Below are 19,397 nucleotides of genomic sequence, written 5' to 3' on the forward strand. Positions count from 1 at the left end.
CCCATCAGCAATTCCTCTGCTCTGCTTCCCCTGGGCCTTGTGCCGAGAAATCAAAGCTTCAGGGATGCTCCGGTACGGTGGGGATGGGGGATACCCAAGGGAGATAGATAACTGGAATTACCGATGACTGCTTGGTAAGAAATGCCACCGATAGCCTGTGACCCCCCTCGCATCTGTAGTTATGCTGTGATAAAGATCTGGGGGCAAGTAATCGCGTGTTTATAGCATTGGCAAGTGCTAGCCTTCCTGGGCAGCCGGGGAAGTGCCTCGACCAGCACGCTGCCCCATTCCCAGCCCTGCAAAGCTTTGACACGCTGCATCCCTGCTGAGTCCGTCCAAATGATTTAACTTCCTCCAAAAAGAAAGAAAAAAAAAAAAAAAGGGGGGGAGAGGGAAAAAAAAAAAAAAAAAAAATCATCTCGCTTAGGTTTGCGCTTGATGGATCAGCCCTGCAGACTCCCGATCCCACTCCATGCCACATTTTAGAAGATGTGATATGTCTGCCTCCATCCTCATCCTTCCCTGAGTCTCTATAATCCCAAATATAACCCGGCAGGGCCCAGAGCGGCGCGCAGCTCCCCGGCAGCAGCGTCCCAGCCCGTGGCCATCGCCCCGTGACCCGGGAGTGTCACCGAATGAGGAGCCGAAAGCCGGCGTGCGGGAGCACAGCCGGGCTCCCGGTCGCTCTGCCGCAGGAGCCGGGAGAGGAGGATGCACGCGTCTGAAAAGCAAGGTAAGAAAAAGCTCAGCTGCGATGGGAGAAGAGTGAGATGGTGCCCGATCAAATAGGGGGAATGTTGTTTATGGCAAATTTGTGCTGAGTAATCCCCGGGAAGGCACGCTCGGATCCTACAGCTGGGGATAAAGCGGAAAAAAAAAAAAAAAAAAATAAAAATCCTGCTTTAACGCCTTGTTATATAATAGTTTGGAGGGACGGTATTGCACTGAAAACTGCTTCCCTCGGCAGGGTTGCATGTATTGCTGTCTGATGGCAAGTTAAGGTGCTGAAATTCAGCAACGTATACCTGGGTATATAGCATTTAATAACATCGAGCTGCCTCCTGCTCTGGGTACCTCAGGAACTCCAGGCAGAATGTGAGCATCTCTTCTTGCACCCCCAAAATAGCTGTTTGTGCGTTTTAGGACTGTGAAAGCCATCTGGGCATATTACCTTCAGTGAAGAAATATTAAATGATTTTCAGGCTTAAAATAATGATTGTGGCTTATACCTGGACACAGCTATACTTCCTACAGGAAGGGCGATTGGGTGTATATGTGAGTATATAAATGCTGCTATGAAATATGGACATCCAGCCTTTTGCAGGGCATCCCCTGTGGAGCTGACCTTCAACACCACCACCATCCCCCCCCCCCCCGGGTATTTTATTATGCTGAGACAACCACAGAGCTGCATTCCCTTTAAAAACCCTACTTCAGGCCAGAAAAGAGAAAAAAAAAGGTATAGCTAAATGCATACATCATTGCCTTTGCTTTGGGAGGGGATGGCAGGGATGGGGTGGCTGGCAGGGCTGCCTGCTCCCCACGCCACCGCTGCTTCGGGTAAGTATTTATCCCCCTCGCCAGCACCTCGGGAGCACTGCGACTTTAAATCAGGACGTATTTAATGTCTTGCTGATGTATTTGTGGTTGTCGTTACTATAGTCTTATTTTGGATACTGCCAAGGAGAGAAGGAGGAGGAGGGCGAGGAATATTTTGGACAGGCCCCCCAGGTCTGCAAACTACCGACTTTATTCCCCCTTCTGCATTTGGACTAGGGCCTCCATCTTCTGATATCGCTTCAGCCGTGGATTCCTCTTAGTCATAGCCATCCCTGAGAAAAATCAAATCAAATCAAATCAGTGTCCCCAGTAATTCAGACGGCACAGGCAGCATGAAGGCAACCCGGGCTGCACTATATTTAGCCGGCCGTGACACAGCCGGCTTGTTTATGGTCCCAGCGACGCTCCCAGATGATAGATGCAGCATTTCGGAGCAGCCGCAGCCTTTAAGGAGGAACTGCATTTTTGTCCTTGAGCACCAGGTTTTTCCTGCGCGCCGCTGGCAGCGTAAGCGCCAACGTTTAATTGCTGACCCGACTAATCCGCCTCGCTGACGGCTTTGCCCTGCTGCAGATTAATCCCGGGGCCTCCCGCCGTGCCCGCTGCTTTGCGCGAGTCCTCGGAGCTGGATTTTGGGGCAGGATTTGCTAATACCCGTCCCGCTTCGCCGCGAAAATATGGGGGCGGCCCCCGGGGGGGGTGCACGTGGAAAAGGGAATCGCCCGGATCGTTGTGGTAGAGAGTTTGGTGCCCAGATGTGCCGCCCAGGTTTGGGGATCAAAACTGGGCTCACGGGCTCGGTGCTGACACCGCGGGGTCGTGTTTTACCACACACCCAGCTCTGCTGCAAAAATCAGATTATAGATGCTTTTTCAGGGGTGGATAGAGCAGCCGTGAATAGCTCTCAACATTAAAATGCTGTAAATACTACTTTTTAATTATTGATACTAAATTAGAAATAATATTTTATGAAATCTTATGGTAGTTTACATTACATGAGGCCCTGTTTTGATAGTCACTGTAACCAACATACTGTTTTCTTTCTCCTGAATAAATTCTTGTCTTCAGTAACCAGAAATAATGAGGATGGGAAACGGTATCATTTACACCCCCGAGTCATGGCTGGGAAGCATAGAGATGCAGAAATTGGGTGTGCAGAACAAAATCATGCAGGGAGACTGAGGCGAGGGCCAGGATTTTCTCCAAATCCTCTGAAATGGGGTTTTTGCCATGCAGGAAACTTAGGAAATCTACTCCCTTCACCAGACCATGCTTTAAAGCAAAAAAAAAAAAAAAAAAAATGACCCAAACACTCGAATCCCTTTTCCAAGTTATAGTTTTAGGGAAGAACTTTACGGAAAGAGCAATTTGCTTTTGCTCTGGGGTACGATGTCTGTGCGCGGGTCCCTGCCCCGGCGCGGGGGCACTTGCGGAGGCCCCGTGGGGTCAGACTCTCCGTCTCTGCACACATTTACTCCCAGCATTTGTTTTCCACCCCAACAGATTTTTGAAGGTATTTAAACCGAAGCACATCCACGCAAAACTCCCAGCCTGGGAGCCACTCCGCATAATTATTTTAAAGCCACGTGGTATAGACTAGCTCCTGCAGTATTACTTTCTGAGTTAACAGACGTGATGATAAATTCTTTCCTGCCCTAAATGGTATTGAAAACCCAAGCTGGGTCTGGGTGGAGCCGTGAATTTCCCCTGGTTCCATCCCCTGCCTCTCGCTCAGGGCTGTTTGCAGCATCCCACGGCGCGGAGCAGCTCTGAGTGATCCCTTACAGAAGCAGAGGAGGCATCGCCAGGAGAGGAAGGCTGCTTTGAACCCTTTCTGCTGAGTCAAGCACGCTTCAGCTGGATGTTCACGGAGCTTTTTTATTGCCTGGTCTCTTGAAGGCATCCCAGCAATGCGTTCCCAGACAAAGCGACCAAGCTGCGGGATCCGCAAGAGGCTGATTCAGTTAGTGTTGTGGGAAACAGCAAAGTGGGGTTTGTCACCTTTCACGGTGTAAATGGATCACCAGGAGAAGGCTGAGGGTGTTTGTACCCAGCCCTGCTCCCTGCCTTGCTTAAAGGGGCTGTAATGTCACTGGGGACCAGAGCTCTGGCTCCTGTACTGCTGAATTCACAGCCTGCATCCAAAGTCACGATGATCTCCTGCAAGCTATTCCCACGCCAGTGCAACTGGGTGTCTCTCCCCCTGAATCACGTCCAAGCTATTCTTCCAAAACTGCAGAGCACCGTGTGGCTTGGAAACAGCATCGTGGGAGAGAGCATATGCAGCCTTGCAGAGGCTGCTTGAGTATTCCTTTGGAGAGGATGAGCAGTTATAAATCTGAACCCAAACTGCATCAGTTAGGTGTGATGCAGGACCTGGAAGTCAGGAGATACTGTGAGCTGAGCCAGACATCGTTCTAAAAATGGTTTATACAGCAGCCAGATCAACAAAGCTCTGATTGTATAATTTTTCCTATCGGTATTAGATAAAAAATATACCACCAAAATCTGTAAGAAAGTAGAGCCACTTTAATGGGGGTGTGTTGGGTTTCTGGCAAACCTCCCTGTGCTATCAGACAGGACCTCACGTACATATCCATCCAAGAGAAACCATCACTTCGAAGCTCGGAGTGAGGATGCTCGTCCCCTGGCCCACTGCCCCAGAGGAAACCCTCATCCCACACATCCTAAAATGAAGGAGCGATGGGAGTGGGCGAGGTGGGCAACAGCCATCGGCACGGGCTGGCAGTGCCAGCTGTAATTTCCCTCCTGTTTTCATGGAAAGACTCACTGCGTTGAGGGGTCCTTGGTCGGAGCTACCTGAGACCAACGACCTGACTATTTTCATTACTTTATTTGCTGCTGGAGTCTGACCCCGAGCACAGCAGCTGAAGCTACCCCATGATGACTCACTTGCTTGTATAATTTTTCTCCTTGCTTTTACCACCAGCCCTTTTCCAACGCAAACAATAACCTGCTGAAAAGGAATTAAAAATGACGCTTTGGACTTCCTCTGTGTGTTTAAAAACGCAAAGATCTGGGCGTTGTATTGTTTTAAACACAGTAAAACAAAGTGCTAGTGCAATCTGCAGCTATGTATTAAAAGTGCATGAGCTGAGTAATTCATCTTTGCAACTCATTGCAAGCAGCCAGGTTTAATATAAAGCCGAGATTTCTCTGAGGTACCCACTGTGGGCCCACCTCTGTCTTGGTTAATGCATGTAGAAATTCTCTTGCTGCTAACAGAAATGATTGAGTGTTTCTGAACTCATGCCTCTCATTCTAACCGGGATTACGCATATACATATTTTGCAGGCTCGCAAACAGGCTTTAGGAGGGCAATGCCCAGATTTTTCTTGGTATTTAGCCACTTACTTCACAGTCAGCAGGAAATGATGAGTGAATGGTAGTTAGGTGGCAAAATATCTGATTTTTACCTAAATATCTGATTTTGGCCTGAGGAACTGTATGAATGGCTGTACAGCCTCCAATTTTCCAATAGTTTGCAGGCTGGGGACTTTCTGGGTGAACAGTGATACCCTCCTATTTAAAGGCCCCTTATAGATTTGGTTTTCTCAATTTTTCCCATTTCTCCACTCTCTTTGTGAAGCATGTACATTTTTAGCATCTACAACAGCCTTTGGCAAGCAGCTCCGCAGCTCGGTGTTGCTGAGGAGCCAGTCAAATCCTTGAATACTCCAAAACAAAATCTTGGGCTGAAATGAGTAAGTTGTGTATCATCCCTGACAGCACTTTAACAAGACTAAAAGGCAAGAAAGGAAAATATGCAGACACAGCAGTACACCTAATGGTGTGTGCTATCGTGGTGAGGAAAGGATAGGAAAGAAGATAATAAGAGTCAAACACTAGTCACATCCTAACTTACTGGAAGACTAAAAATAATGATAAGCAGCCATTGAGGGTCACTGGTGTGCCCCAATAGATTTGACAGATAAGCAAGGCAAGCGCAACCTTGCTGAGGTCCCTGACAGCGTGCGGTGAAACCGGCCCCGCTCAAAGCCCCCAGATGCTCTCAGGATAATTATACTGAAGTTTTGGTACTATAACCAGAAAGAACGCTTTTGTGCGAGTGGTTGCGATGCTTTCTCTGCCATCTCCTGCCAACAAGGTTTTCTTTCTACAGGTGCTTGGATAAGGCCCATGAACACCTCTGGAACGAAATGATGGCTGTTGCTTGACAAATGCTGGTGAATATGTTCTTCGGTGTCCATCCACTGAAGAACACATTCACTGGAGCTTCAGCTGCTGAAGCTCCGGGTATCAGCGAGGCACTGAGCATTGCAGTTAGGTTTCACTACTGAAAAGGATCAAGGCTTCCTCCTTTTGAAGGAAAGCAAATGGTTAACTGAGTCTAACACCTAAAAACAACTCAAACTTTCTCAGGACCACATCTGCTTTTCTTTAGAGATGGGCACACCGTTCCCACGTACAGAGAAAGGAACCACATGGCCATCCTTGACTCCGGTCCAAATACCACTTATTTATCCTCAGTGCAAGTCTGGATATGGCTTTGAAATTGAATTTCTGGCTCAGTACCGAGAGCCTGTATCCATTTTGCTATCACAGGCCCATTCCCAGAGCAGTGCAGGGGAATCTCCTGGCCAGCCCATGGCACTGCCCAAGTGATGAACGGAGCCTCCACATGAGAGGGCGAGAAGCGTGGTCCTTGCTGTGCAGGTCACGTACGCCCCGGAGTCATTTGTGCTTGGCCCACACCTCATCTGAACATGGAAATGTGAAATTTCTACAGGAGTAGGAATTGCAACGGGTTGGCTCCTGGGGTTTTCTTTTGTCAGCTATCACCACGGCTGTGACAAGGAACTGCCAGGAAAGCAAACCTTATGCATCTTCCCTGATTGCCTCGGTGCACTCAGAGCCTGCAAGAGTGGAGGCTGGTGCCTACAGGTAAAACAATAAGGTGATGGGAAGGCTCGTGCTAGAGGGTCTGGCTAACACTAGAACAGGGTGGGACTCAACCCAAGTTCAAGGCAGCCCCAGACTGAGGATCTGGCTATTTTCAGAGACAATGATTGTTCAGAAGACACTGTTTTTTCTAAGCTGGCCTCAGAAATTAGTTGTAAGGTAAATCCTTTGGCCGTATATGTAAAAGCTTATTCATTGCCTCTTGTGAAGGTTGAGACCAATTTGACAATTGCTGTTTTGATGGGAAGCCAGGAGGAAGTGTGTTGGTTCTGGTTTTCTTAGGACAAGAGGTAAAGCAGACAGGGTGATGTCACGTAGCCTCCTGATGAACTTAGTTAGCTGTTGTGATTTCTGAACTGGTGTCTTTTTTTAGGAAAAAAAACAACCAAACAAAAAGTCTATGACCCTCTTTTGAGGTGGAATTGTTTTGGCTCTCACCACAGCTTTGCTTTTGTTCCTCACCGCACTAAACCTCCATCAGGAGGGAAATACAATCCTCTAGGGTGACAAGAACCAGGTGAGCTGAATGGAGAGCAGCAGAAGCAATCAAGAGGTAACACTTGCTTGAAGCTAATTCAATTGATGATAGATGGCTTAAGTTTTTAAGATCTTTGGTTCATGTTTGAACTCACCAGGTTGGAAAACAAAATAGAAAATTTAAGATATTCTTTTTCTGTGGCAGTAATGATCCACAATGCAGTGGCATTTTTTCTGGCAGTTCATCTGTGCTGGTGGTAACCGGGGTGGTCCTAGCCCAGACAAGGAGCTTGCTGGCTGTAATCAATTCAATCAGGTTTGCTTAACCAGGGTGGCTTAAACAAGTGACTTTTATTTAAAATGCTGGCAGCTAGGAAGGCCTTGAGCATCCCTGCGATGGGGATGTTGGCGTTGGTGCTCCTTGGGGAGGTGGGCAGTGGGACAGACCCTTCTCCTAAGAGTATAGGGAATGGGTACTTGCTGGAGTAAATTTGCTATGCGGCAGCTGCAGGAGGAAAGAGCCAACAGAAAAACGTGGTGATGCTCTTGCTTTCTTGCCAGAAGAGTGCTGTAGGCACTAGGGTTGAAGCTGGCCTTTCGGAGCTCATTCTTCCCTGCCCGGTGGGGCTGAGCTGTGCTGACCCCGGGGCTCGGCGTGGCGGCTGGAGGAGGGCTGGGGTTTAGGTTGGGTCTGTGCTTTTATCAGGACATGGGGCTTCTGGGGGTAAAGGTGATGCTGAGATGGACACAGTTGTCAGCGCTACACCCCGTTAGTTTTTAGGGCAGGAAAGATACCTGTACCACACCAAATTTTCAACGACTAACTACATTAAATGTCAAAATCTTGCTCCCTAATGTGTACAGCAATGGCTGTGCTGTAGATCTGGGTACTAAACACACACAAAAAGGTGGGGGTTGTTATTTCTTCAGACCAGGAAAAGTTCATCAAACTGCTTCAATTTATAGAGGTGTTTAAGCCTCTTGCTGCTGGCAGGATGGCTCGCAGCACAGCTCAAATCTTTGGTAACATTGCAGTGTGTGACAGGGGAGGTTACTGGGTTACCAAAAGGTTCTCCAGAACGTAACCACGGCTGAATGCTATGGGTGCTCCTTGCAAGGTTGCAGGGAAAGTAAGCAGAGTTATAGAGCTTGCACTGGGTTGTTTTTTTTATTCTTTCCTTTTGAAAGCCCATTTTATAGAGTACTTGTTAGAGGAATGTTGGAGGTAGCCTAAAGGTTACTTGATGAGGATTTGAGTGCTGGAAAGAGGGAAAAGGCAAAAATGTTCATTCTCCAGAGTATGTTTTGATGGCCCAGTGTCCTACTGCAAGGAGCAAGGTGCATGTGAGCATGAGGAGACAGGCAAGAGGAAAGAAATTATTGTAGCTTGGGCTGCAGAGAGAAGGAGCTGCCCTGTGCAGCAGTATGAAAATGGAAATATATAATCTGCTTGAGGAATATTAAAGCTGCTTGAGCAAGTCTTATTTTTCTTAACAACACATGTTTTTTTTTTTTTTTTTCCTTAGGCAGTGATTGCAGTCCATATCATCTGGCATAGCTGGTACTTCCCATATACTTCATATACTTACCTATGTATGTACACATGGGTTTGGACTTCTTGCAGAAACACTGTGCAAGGAGAGCTCATTGTTCACAGTAGAGTAACTTTGGAAAAAAATGTTTAGTTTATTGAGTTTTAAAGGTGTTGCTCCAGATATTAAATTAATTTTCAAGCTATATTTGTAGTTCTCACCACACTCCACGGTTTGAATGCGTGCATAAAGAATTAAGAGTCTAATATTTCACCTTAACTGTTCATCTAGTTGGAGGAGAGGTGGAAAAAATGAAATTGCACCTCAGTATAGTTGGTGCTTGATTACAGCTACGCAAAGAGACTTTACCCAGGAGAGACTGCAACCCAGACAGAGAAAAGCAGACAGAGTTAGAGGCTGGTAAATCAATTCACCTTTCCAAGGTCAGTAATGGGGAGAGAGCCCGTATCTCTTGAGCAACATACAATCCTCCTTTGCATGTCATTAACATCTCCCACAGCCTTAATGGCACCTGCCAGCCTCACCGTTCAAGCAGAATACATCTACATTCCATAGTATCATTAGCCACCACTCAATAAATCTGCAAGGATGTTAAGGAATTTTTCCAAGCTCTTCCTTCTTTACCCCCATATTTTAGTCATGTGCAATTTAACATGATATTTGATTTGGGTTTTTTTGTATATAGCATTTTTTATACTGTAAACCTCCAAAAAAGAGAAGCCACGTGGGCCTTCACCAGCCCAACGTAAAGGGAGAACTGGGGAGAGGGAAATACTACTTTATGCATTCTCTTCAACTAAACTTCCCATGGGGTTGAAAAATGCAGAGATAAGTGCAGCTTCAACCAAATCCCACACAACATGCTTCCCTAATCCTAACTCTTTGCACCTGTAGCAATAGTAATTACAAGCAGAGATAGGACTTTGAAGTCTGTTTCCTCCTCCCTCCTCTGCCCCGAGATCCCCTGGAGAGGCTGCTCGGTGCCTGCACTGGTGTTTTGCAGAACCCACTTTCTCCAGGCTGGAGCTTCAGGTTATGGTGGTGATTCCCCTTTGGGAAACCTTGGAGGGAAAGCAACATGATCCCACAAACTCTGGGACAAATGTGGAAAGAAATTAATTAATAGTGGATTCAACAGTAGAAGCTTTTGGTTTGTTTTTGTTTTTGTTTTTTTTTTCTTTCTAAGTATGGCTGTACTTAAGCTCTGCAAACATGACAGTGGCATCAACATCGGGTAGGAAATGTTGAGCCAAAGATGTGCTGTGAGGCTCCGGTGAGCAGCAACAACAAGGCTGTGGCTGGGGAAGTATAAATTCTGGACCTGCTAGGGTATCTGGAGAAGGGTGGAGCTATAATTCCTGCAGGAGTGAACCTCTCCTCTTCCTTATTCCTTTTTTCCCCGAGAACATTTTCAGTAGGGCTTTCCTTTCGCTGCCTAGTGCAGACAGACCCTCGCTGCTCATTACTGAGAGACGACTTCTGGATTTAGGATACGAAGTTTTGTCGAAGCTGAGCCTCTGGAGTTGATGGCTGAAGGCAGCAGAGCAGGCTAGAGACCACAGGGGACAGCTGAAGACGGGGGATAGGTTGTGTGGGGTGTTGTGTTGTGCCAGGTTCCCCAACTCGTTCCCTCTAACAGGCTGCACATGCCTCCAGTGCCAGTGTGCTCCAGTACCCATGGCGATCTTATGTAGCTTTAATGTGCCCCCTCCACCTCAGAGCCTGTTTTTTTCATGTTCAGGCTGTTCTCTGAGCAAACAAAATAAATGAAAATCCACCTTGCCTCCTCCCCACACCCCAAATTTCTGATTTTTATCTCAGAGCACAGGAACTGTTGACTAGGAGAGACTAACAGACGTGATCCCTAGTAAAACTATGTGCACTTTTATTTTTTCTTTATTAAGTTGCTGCATATGGGTGCCAAGAGGGAGGGGGACCCCTTCCTACCTGAGAGCATTGCAGTCCGTGTATTGCTCCGTACAGACCGATGTATTAAGAGCCCAAGTAACGAGGGGTTTGAAAATACACAATTCTGACCTTGAGTTCAAGCGGTCACCGCTGCTAACTGCAAACCATTTACGTCAAGTTAGTTCGTTTTAGTTTGCTGCTTGTAAATCTGCTTGGATTTTTCTGAGAAAATTCCGGGTCACAGGTGTACATTGTCTGCACTGTAATGTAAAATTGCAGGAGTTATATAAACAACAGCACATGACAAGGTATGGCTGTACCAGATGCCCACTGCCCTGGAGTGTTAAGCAGGAAAACGTAAGCCAAGTGTCAGTAATATATCAAGTTATGGTTATTGCTACAGAAGTACTTATTGATGTTATTGCTTTAGAAGCAAACCCACACTATTTTTCTAAGTGGAGTGCTTTCTGTCCTTTCTGTAAGAGGTGGAAGGCGTACCGGTGTCTGGATGCTATGGCTTCTTTTTGCCTTTGGTTTTCCTTAAATTAAAAAAAAAAAAAAATCCATTCAGAAGATTCTAGCAGTGGTCACTGCCTTTGGAGCATCCCCCAGTCCCTCTGCTCCATGTAAAATTATGACCTACTAGCCGTGGCTGCAAAATGTGTGGAGCAAGATATGGCTCATCAGTTGTTCAAGGAGACACCACGTTGTGTTGGTCTAAAGTCTGTTTACACGTGAACAGTTAAAACCAGATGCGTGAGACCGAACAGCAGCAACAAAAAAAAAAAATGGCTTAGCAATCGGTGGTAGCGCTTCTTCAGGTGGGTGCCACCAGTGTGAAGCCAGCAGTCGCCCAGGCAGGGGCCGGGGATGCTGGCGCATCCCACGGCGATGCTGCGCTGCGCTTTGGGACCCCCCCCCCCCTCCGGTTACTCGCCCGCGGGCGGGCGTGGGGTTACACTGGACCAGAGATGCTCTCTTGGTTTTTGGGAGCTGGGCGCGGAACGGCTGAGCCATCCCCTCCTCCTTTAGGCTGCAGAATCGGCTGGGGCAGCCTGGCACTGGGCGTCCTTGGCCTGTTCCCCAGGAACGCACCTTTCGCCGGCGCGGGGGCAAGAACGTAACGCCGGTCGCTCTTTCTATAACCGCTGTACGGCCGAACCCTCCGAGCTGAAGGGCCAATTTGGGAAGAGGGATGATGTTTGCCAGAACGCGTGAATAACAGCCCCCCGGGGAAGGAAAATGGTGTGGATCCAGCACTTTCTGCTAATGAATCGCTCGCAGCAGCTGACGATGGGCGGGGAAGGGGTGGGGGGGTGGGGGGGGGGGTGGTGTCCGCGTTTCCAACACTTTATCACTTAATTAATTGGAAGCTGTTTCTGCGGATGGGAGGGGAGGGGGGGGGGGGGGGGGGAAAATCCCGCCAGCCCGAGCGTTGGGGCTGACGACCTCGGCGATTGCTTCCGGGCCCCGGAGGGGCGGGGAGGGGGCGGCACCGGCTGCGCGGGGAATGGCTGCTGAGGGAGGAGGAGGAGGAGGAGGAGGATCAAAAAGAGAAAGGCGGTCGCCCCGTCCCATCCCGCCCTTCCCCTCCCCTCGGGGCGGCCGGAGCACTTGTCTTCCCCTCCTCGCCCGCGGCGTCAGAGGAGGGATTTTTTTTTTTTTTTTTTTTCCTTCCCCCCCCCCGCCCCGTCCGGCTCGCCCATGAGCCTTTTGGGGAGCTATCGGAAAAAGCCGGGGGGTGACGGTTATGAATCTTTACAGCTGGTGGAGAGCGGCGCTGAGGGCGGCGGGGCCGAGGGGGCGGCGGCGGGGGCGGGCGGCCGGAGCCCGGCGCGGCACCAGCAGCACCAGCAGCACCCGCAGCCCCGCGGCGACGGCGGCAGCACCATGGACAGCTCAGGTAGGGAAGTGGGGGGGGGGGGCGGCTCACGGACACGCGTGGGAGGGGGGCTGCGTGGGTGGGGTGGGGTCGTAGCGTGGGGATGGGGGGGGGGGGGGGTGTTGTAGCCGGGGACAATAGCGGCTCTTTGTCCGAGGGAGCGCGGTGGGATGAAGGAAATCCGATGGGGGACACACACACACCTTGGGGGTCACGCCACGGGAACCGGTGGCTAATAAATCCTCGCGGCTGGCTCCTGTTTTCAGCCCCGAGGAGGAGGAAAAAAATTTTCTGAAGCTAAAAGGGTTTGGGGGATCTTTCCCCAACTGCCTTCTTTCCCAGAATCACTGTTACTTTCTAGGCCCCCCCCCCACCTCTAAAAAGCACTCATCAAACTGAGTTGGATTAATTCTGATTGATGATGTGCTGCATGCACCGGTTTTTTGTTTTTTTAATCAGGGAGTAGGGGACCAGATGGTCTTTATGACTGGTAATGGGATAGAGAGCTCTTCACCTCTAAATCACAGGTTCATATTTGCCTGCATAACCAGCGATCAGGAGTACTCATCTGATGGCTTTTAAGTGATCTCTCGAAACATAACTGGCTCTGGTTCTGGTTTGTTAGATGTGCCCATCGCAGTGAACATCTACAGCCTTTGCAGAGAAATTCCAAAGATCAACCTTGTCCAGGGAAATACCCTGTTTAGCTGAGAGGGACCAAATTTGGTGTCTGTCCATTGTAATAGGGGGAATTCTGCAGTGATACCTGCACCGTTCCATGAAAGAAAGGGGTGGGCCCAAGACAGCAAGCATTTAAAATAAATTACCTTTATTTTAATGTGATAACCTCTTCTTGAGGGGAAAAACCCCTAATGACCTACACCTGGACTTGGGTGGGGTGAAAAACCCCTAATGACCGATGTCTGGACTTGGGTGGGGTGGGGAGAGTCTTGCCTTGACTTTTTTCCTCACATTTTCTCCGATGTAACAAGAGTCATGTTTTCCTCTTTCCCCTTGCCATTTGATTTTGCTTTCAAGAGTTCTTTTGGGGGTTGCTTTGTTTTTTAACTTTATTTTATTCCTGGACTGTCGAAACATATTTGAATTCGCTGCTGTTACCTCTGCTACAGTTGCTTGTAATCATAGTATGTGTCAGTAGATTCTTACTCACCGTAGGCTGCTGTGTTACAGTTATTTGGATTCTTACATCGGCATCTGCTGAGATGGTTAGATATTGCAGTCAGTTTAATAGCTACCATTAAAGCACTCCTTCGAATGAGTTTCCCAGAACTTTAAGAACCAAAGGCGTTGGTGCTGTGGAAGGTGGCATTCACCTCCAGCCAGGTGTGGGAGCGTGCTGCAGCTCCTGTCAAGGCATGGCTTTTGTTTAGCGTCAGCTCGGCGCATTCTTTGAGTGTTGCTGTTGCAATCGTCGTGTTCTGTTCCTTCAAGACATTCTGCTCCCTGCCGAGCAGGAAGAAAAAAGTGCTCACGGATAGCTAGACAATACCATTATTTACCGGTTTTGCGCAATATTCAGCCATATCAACAATTCCGCCGCTAACTCTGAAGACAGCCCAGAGCATTAATTGTATTAATTAATTGTATTAATGCTCTCTCTCAGCTTCTAGGATGTTCTTCCCTTAAACACGTGGGCTTGCTCACGGGCTGTCTCTGGGATTTGGAAGCTAACGGTTAAGTGATCTGTCTTAACCAGAGTTTGCTTCCTTTAGCTCGCTTTGGTGCTCACCACCTAAATTTTACAGGCTCTATAAACAGTGACACACCTGACACTTAAGCATCAACAAACCTCAGGCCTTAATATGGTCCCTGAATTGAGGTTATAGGGTTTGTTTGTTTTTTTTTTTTTTTTTAAATACCTTATATGTTTCGTAAGGGCTTTTTGGTGGGTGTTTCTAAATCTTCACATGAAATTTAAAAAAGCTGTACTGAGCGTGATGCTCTGTTCTCAAACCTGAAGCACATAGTTGTGCCTGCCTTGTTCGTTTGAACACTTTATGCTGATAAATGCCCATTTTTTTATCAGTTCATTGCAAAGACATTTTTCTTTGCAAAGTATGAAATTATAAAATTAGCTTAAAGAACCATATCCACCCCTCAGGTGCATTTGTGATTTCTAGTGATTTGGTAATTGAAGCTGCTCATGAATTGTGAGACATGATTTATCTTTAATGCAGTGTGAAGATGGATCGTTATAGTGGGGAGGGAATTAGGGAGCAGTGTAAGAGAAAGGAAAATAAGAGGTCTGGGGTTTTGGCTTAATGGGAGCAAGGAAGAAACCATCACCCACCTTCTGTGTTTTGATTATTATTTTTTTGTTTCGTTTAATAGAGAATATATTCATACTATAAATACTTGAGACTCCTCCCGCTAATGGTGCCAAAGTCTAAATTCCCAAGATGGGCAGTGGTAGAACATATTTCAGTTGGGAAAAGAGACCCAAATTCCTCAGGAAGGAGGAGGGTGAGGTAAATTGGTGATGAGTTACAGTGCAAGGGAGGGGTTCTGCTGGGTTTTGGTGGGGCAGGGGAGCCTCTCTTCTGTGTAATTAAGTGGCAGACCTGGGAGGTGAAATCTTTGAGGTGCCCTGCCCAAATCAGAGCTCGTTATGTACTTCTCATGTGCCTGACCTCCATTATGTTTCAGTTTGTTGGTTTTTGTTTGGTTGGTTGGATTTTGTTTTTTTTTTTTTTTTTTTTCTTCTCCTGGTTTTAAATAATGGTTTCACATGTGGCGGAACAGCTGCTGCCTGAGTTATCAAAATGGCTGTTTGCAGTTGGGGAGTGAAACGGTCCTGAGGTACAGCTCCACGTCACCAGGCGATGCGGGATGCGGCGCGGGCGGCTGCGAGCGCAGAGCCTTGGTTTGTCTGTCTGGCAAACAAAAAAAGAGGGTTGCTGTGCTTGAGCCGAACGTCTCCAGGCGCAGATAAAGAGCATCTTCGATGAAGTTAAGCAGTTGGAGAATCAAACCTTCCTCTTCTCATCTCTCCCCACGTATTAAATTACATCTGCACCAGGCCAGTGCACTCTAGGCATACAAAAATGCTCTTTTCTCTCTGGAAGATGTGTGTGTAGATTAATATTAAGCAATTATAAAAGTTAGATGGGTGAGGATTTGTGCTGGCGGCAAAGTGCTAGCAATTCTGGGGAAAATTGGTGTTGGTTTAGCTAGTGTGGCTGTATTAGCTATTGCTGCAATGGCACTAGCTCACGTGAGTTGAGAAAGCAGGCCCCTCTTGGCTTTTTCTATTACTTTGAATCAGTTAAAAAAAAAAATATTAGATCTTAAAGTATCATCTCTTAACGTGGGCTTGCAATCTCATAAACACCTTCTTGCAAGGAAAATAATTATCTGAGTGCTTATGATTATTGGCTTAGTATTTTCTTGGATGGGTATTGCTTAGTGTCAAAAGGAAAAAAAAAAAAAAGCCAGGAACCAAGAGCACCAATGTGCATGGGAGGGGGTTGCTGTTGGGAGGCAGGATCTGATCGTGGCTGGAAAAGGAGCTGGTGCAGAGGGGCTCCTGGGGGGCTCTTTGACCCTACCGTGCCTCTGTGCCGGCGTGCTGGGGTTGCGAGCACTGGGATGGAGGGTCTGGCCAGGCTGTGTCCAGTAGCCGAGCCTGGGAAAATAAGATTTTCAAAGTGGCTGGGACCAGTAAATGCTTCTTGGTTTAGATTGTTAAAAATTCTTCTGCCACCATCACCCATGCCATGCGGAGGAGCGCTAACATGAGCCGTTTAACTGAAGTAGTGATGATTTAAGTTGCTCAAAATATAGCTTGGGGTACCTGCATGCTCACTGGCAGCATAAATGGAAACTCCTGCCCGCAGTGATGTCGAGCACCTCCCTGTTAGGCTTGGGTTTAGCTCAAAGGAGCCAAGAGTAGAAACGTTATTTCAGGTAGGGCGGCTGTATCGGTCACTGCTGGTATCTGATGATGCTTGTGTGATGACCTTGTCTTTGGTTGCTTTAAACTTTGCCAGACTTAAACCAGTCGGAATAAAATATTGGCCAGTGTGTGGTTCAAATCTCAGCTTTAAATCTCACAGCGTGGCCTGTTCATACAGGGTTATGCTTCAGGTGGGCATTAAAGCTCTGTGCAAATTCAGCACGTGCCCTTAACTGCTGAACGTTCAGCTCCTGATGTAATGTTTGAAACAACTCCTATGGAATATACTAGATGCTGTATAGTAACGTGATCATAGTGCATAACTCTAACGGGATCTATACGTTACTGCCGGTTCCTTCAGAAAGCGTGCTGGACTTGGGTTGGAAGTTTGAAGATGAAGGGAAGGGGAGATAACGGGAGACTTGAGCCGAAGCTGACAGGACACAAAACATTGCAAGTTCAAAAAATAAATTCCAAGCAGAGCATCTGTGTAGTCTCCTTTTGTCTCTTTATTTTTGAGTCTCTGCAAGTGCTCGTAAGATGAGAAGCAGGCAGTGAAGAAGCAATTTATTTAGATTTTTGCTGTGGCATTCAATAATGCTTTCTTAGCAGCTGGCTGAGCAATGAAAGAAGAAGAGGTTCTAGGAAAGAAAAGTAACAGCAAGGATATGTCTTACAAAAGGAAAAAAAGTCTTTTCTATGCTCTTCTGTGGTGTTTATATACTAGCTCGTCTACAAAATAGCTTTTAAACACTCAGGGGATAGGCTTGCTTTTGCTGCGTGCTTCCTCAGGCAGAGTAACTGCAAAAGAAAAGCATTTTAAATAAATTGCAAGTGTTGAAGTTGAGATTTCTTGAACTGTTTTACACTTGCAAACATAATCTCTTGTACTCTGGTGATTCCTTTTCACTGAGTCAGAAGAGAGACATCTCCATGTCACTGGCACAGGGACAAAGACCGCCGCTGACAATGTTGTCTTGTTTTCTCTTCTAGCTGCATTCTCAAACGGAGGGGTTCAGTTTAATAACTCTTTTGTTCAGTTGGTGTTTTTTGGACACTTGGATGATTTGGTGTTGGCAGTAGTGCTTTTCTTTTTTTGTTGTTTTGACAGGGAGGAGAAGCAGAGAGAATGTCAATCAACTTTAAAGACCAATTTCATGCTTAGTGCTAGTAGTTCAGTATTCCGGCCTCACATGCAGTTTGTTCGCTGTAGTACGAGCTTCATAAGAGAAAATATATAACAACTGAAACAAATTTGGCACGGTACTGGGGGGTGATTCCCCCCTCCTCACTCCCAACATCACTAGTCCTTTAAAACAGGAAGCAAAACCCCCTCATCGTAGAAATCCCCCGTATTGCTTAGCTGATAGTGCAAGCAGCGTTCTTTTAGTTACTATTTCTCAAGCACAAGCAGAAATATCTTAATTCTTCAATTTTCCATGAAGTTTCCATTTAGGCAGTCTCAAATGGACCTTCAAATAAAAAGCCTTGGGCTTATACAATATTGATTCTAGCATTTTATTGTAGTAAAGGATAAAAAGAAATTCTTGAGCTTCTCTACCCTACAGCGTGCTATGTGCTGCCAGAGGCTCCGAGTGCTTGCCAGGGGAGGGCAGGGACCCTGTCCCAGCTCCCCCACAGAAAAATGAGGCGCAGGAAGGGCCCTTGACTTCTTGTGGGAGGGGGAACACAGCTCTTCCCAGAGTCGGAGCGGTACTTGAGGAAGGAGGCAGCGCTGCCTGCCTGGACGTGCGCTGCCCAACAGCAGCAGAAATGAGAGGAATCTCCCTGTGCCAGCGATCCCTCAAGGTGTGAACCCAAATCCATTCCTTTTCAAAGCATCTCCTTTAGGAGCTTCTTAGTTCCTCCTGACTCCTCTCCTTCCTCCCAATGTCTCTAGTATATGAGCCTCTTGTAAGCTTATAATGGCTTTATTTTCCCAGCCTAACTTCCTCTGAAAAGGACGCTCATAGCTTTTGGGAGTGAGAACAACATGGGGTGACCCTTCTGTTAGAGGTAAGGCTGCCAAGAAGTTCTTGGGCAGGTAGTAATGTGGCTTTGGGTCTTGAGGCATTTTCTGTCTGTTCCAGGCAAAAGGTCTGGATAGGTGCAGTGCCAGCTAATTGCTGGCAAGTTGTGGTAAAAACCCAGAAGAAACAAAACAGAAAACCCCAGACAACAACAAAAAAAGACCAACTGCTCCCTCGCTTGAATAAATTATTGAAGATGCCTTCATGCTCAGGATGTCTGCACCACTAGATGGGTCTGTGCCGAACCCTCCGTGCACTGAACTGGTCCCTGCGATGGAAGGGGCAGACAGTGACTGGGGAGCAGTGGCTTTGGCAGCCTGTCGTTCCCTCCTGAAAGCTGGAAACTCTTTCTGTGCTTACCTCCTGTAGCACAGCCTCTCCCAACTTCGCCTCGTATTGCTTATGCAGTTGCAGTTTGTATTACTGCCTCTGTCTGTGTCTTATGCTAATTGCCTGCTTAGGAAAGAAATATTCTGGCTTTATCCCCATGTTGGAGCTGGCTGGGTTCTGGGGGAGACTCTCCTCCTGTGAATCCAGCTCTCCCCTCTTGTTCAAGCACCCGCTGGGTTTTGTCTTGAGCAGTCTCGTCGTTATTACGCTTATTGCAAAATAGCCAAACTGTGTGGTTTGTGGGGTGGGGAATAATACTGGTTTATAATCTTGTGTGATTTCTGATCTGACGAGCCCTTATCGTAGGCTCCTGGGCTCATAGTGCATCTCCCTCTGCTTCCCTGTGCCCTTAGAGAGCCCAAACATCCTCATAGCCTGATCTTAAACTTCCCTTTGGCCACGCTGAAGTCATTCCCATGGGCTTTAACCTCTTTTCTTGGTGATTACACTTGATAAAGCGTCCCTCTGCTTCCATGCCTCCACCCTGTATTTTATAGCATCAGGACAAGTGAAACCTGGGTTTGGGGGTCTCGGCGAACGTGTAATCAAATGGTAGGAGCCTGTTCTGCTGCTGTTCTACTCTGCATGTGTTTCGCTGTTTATTTTTACAGAACAACACTTTAAGATATCTGTGCTCAGCCTTGTAGGGAATCTAACTCTACCAGGAATCTGGGACAGCGGTGGAGGAGGGGATAGATAGGTAGCAAAACAAAAAGGAAAAAAAAAAAAAATCAGTC

General features: G+C 47.3%; 1 protein-coding gene across 3 annotated transcripts in view; it reads left to right on the forward strand.

Annotated features, from left to right (window-relative positions):
* The first annotated feature begins 332 nt into the window (after nt 1–332).
* DNAJC6 (DnaJ heat shock protein family (Hsp40) member C6) overlaps nt 333–19,397 on the forward strand; it is a 51,867-nt gene continuing 32,802 nt past the window's right edge. The window contains exons 1-2 of one of the 3 annotated variants that reach the window (XM_042807343.1): nt 334–733; nt 12,207–12,345. In XM_042807343.1, the coding sequence (XP_042663277.1) occupies nt 12,333–12,345 (13 nt within the window). In that variant the 5' untranslated portion in view covers nt 334–733; nt 12,207–12,332. Of the gene's footprint in view, nt 734–12,131; nt 12,346–19,397 lie in introns of those variants that run through there. The other 2 variants (XM_033008801.2, XM_042807334.1) reach the window with 2 other exon arrangements.

The sequence above is a fragment of the Tyto alba genome, unplaced genomic scaffold (assembly GCF_018691265.1).
Source record: "Tyto alba isolate M040663 unplaced genomic scaffold, T.alba_DEE_v4.0 Super-Scaffold_1000006, whole genome shotgun sequence".
NCBI lineage: Eukaryota > Metazoa > Chordata > Aves > Strigiformes > Tytonidae > Tyto > Tyto alba.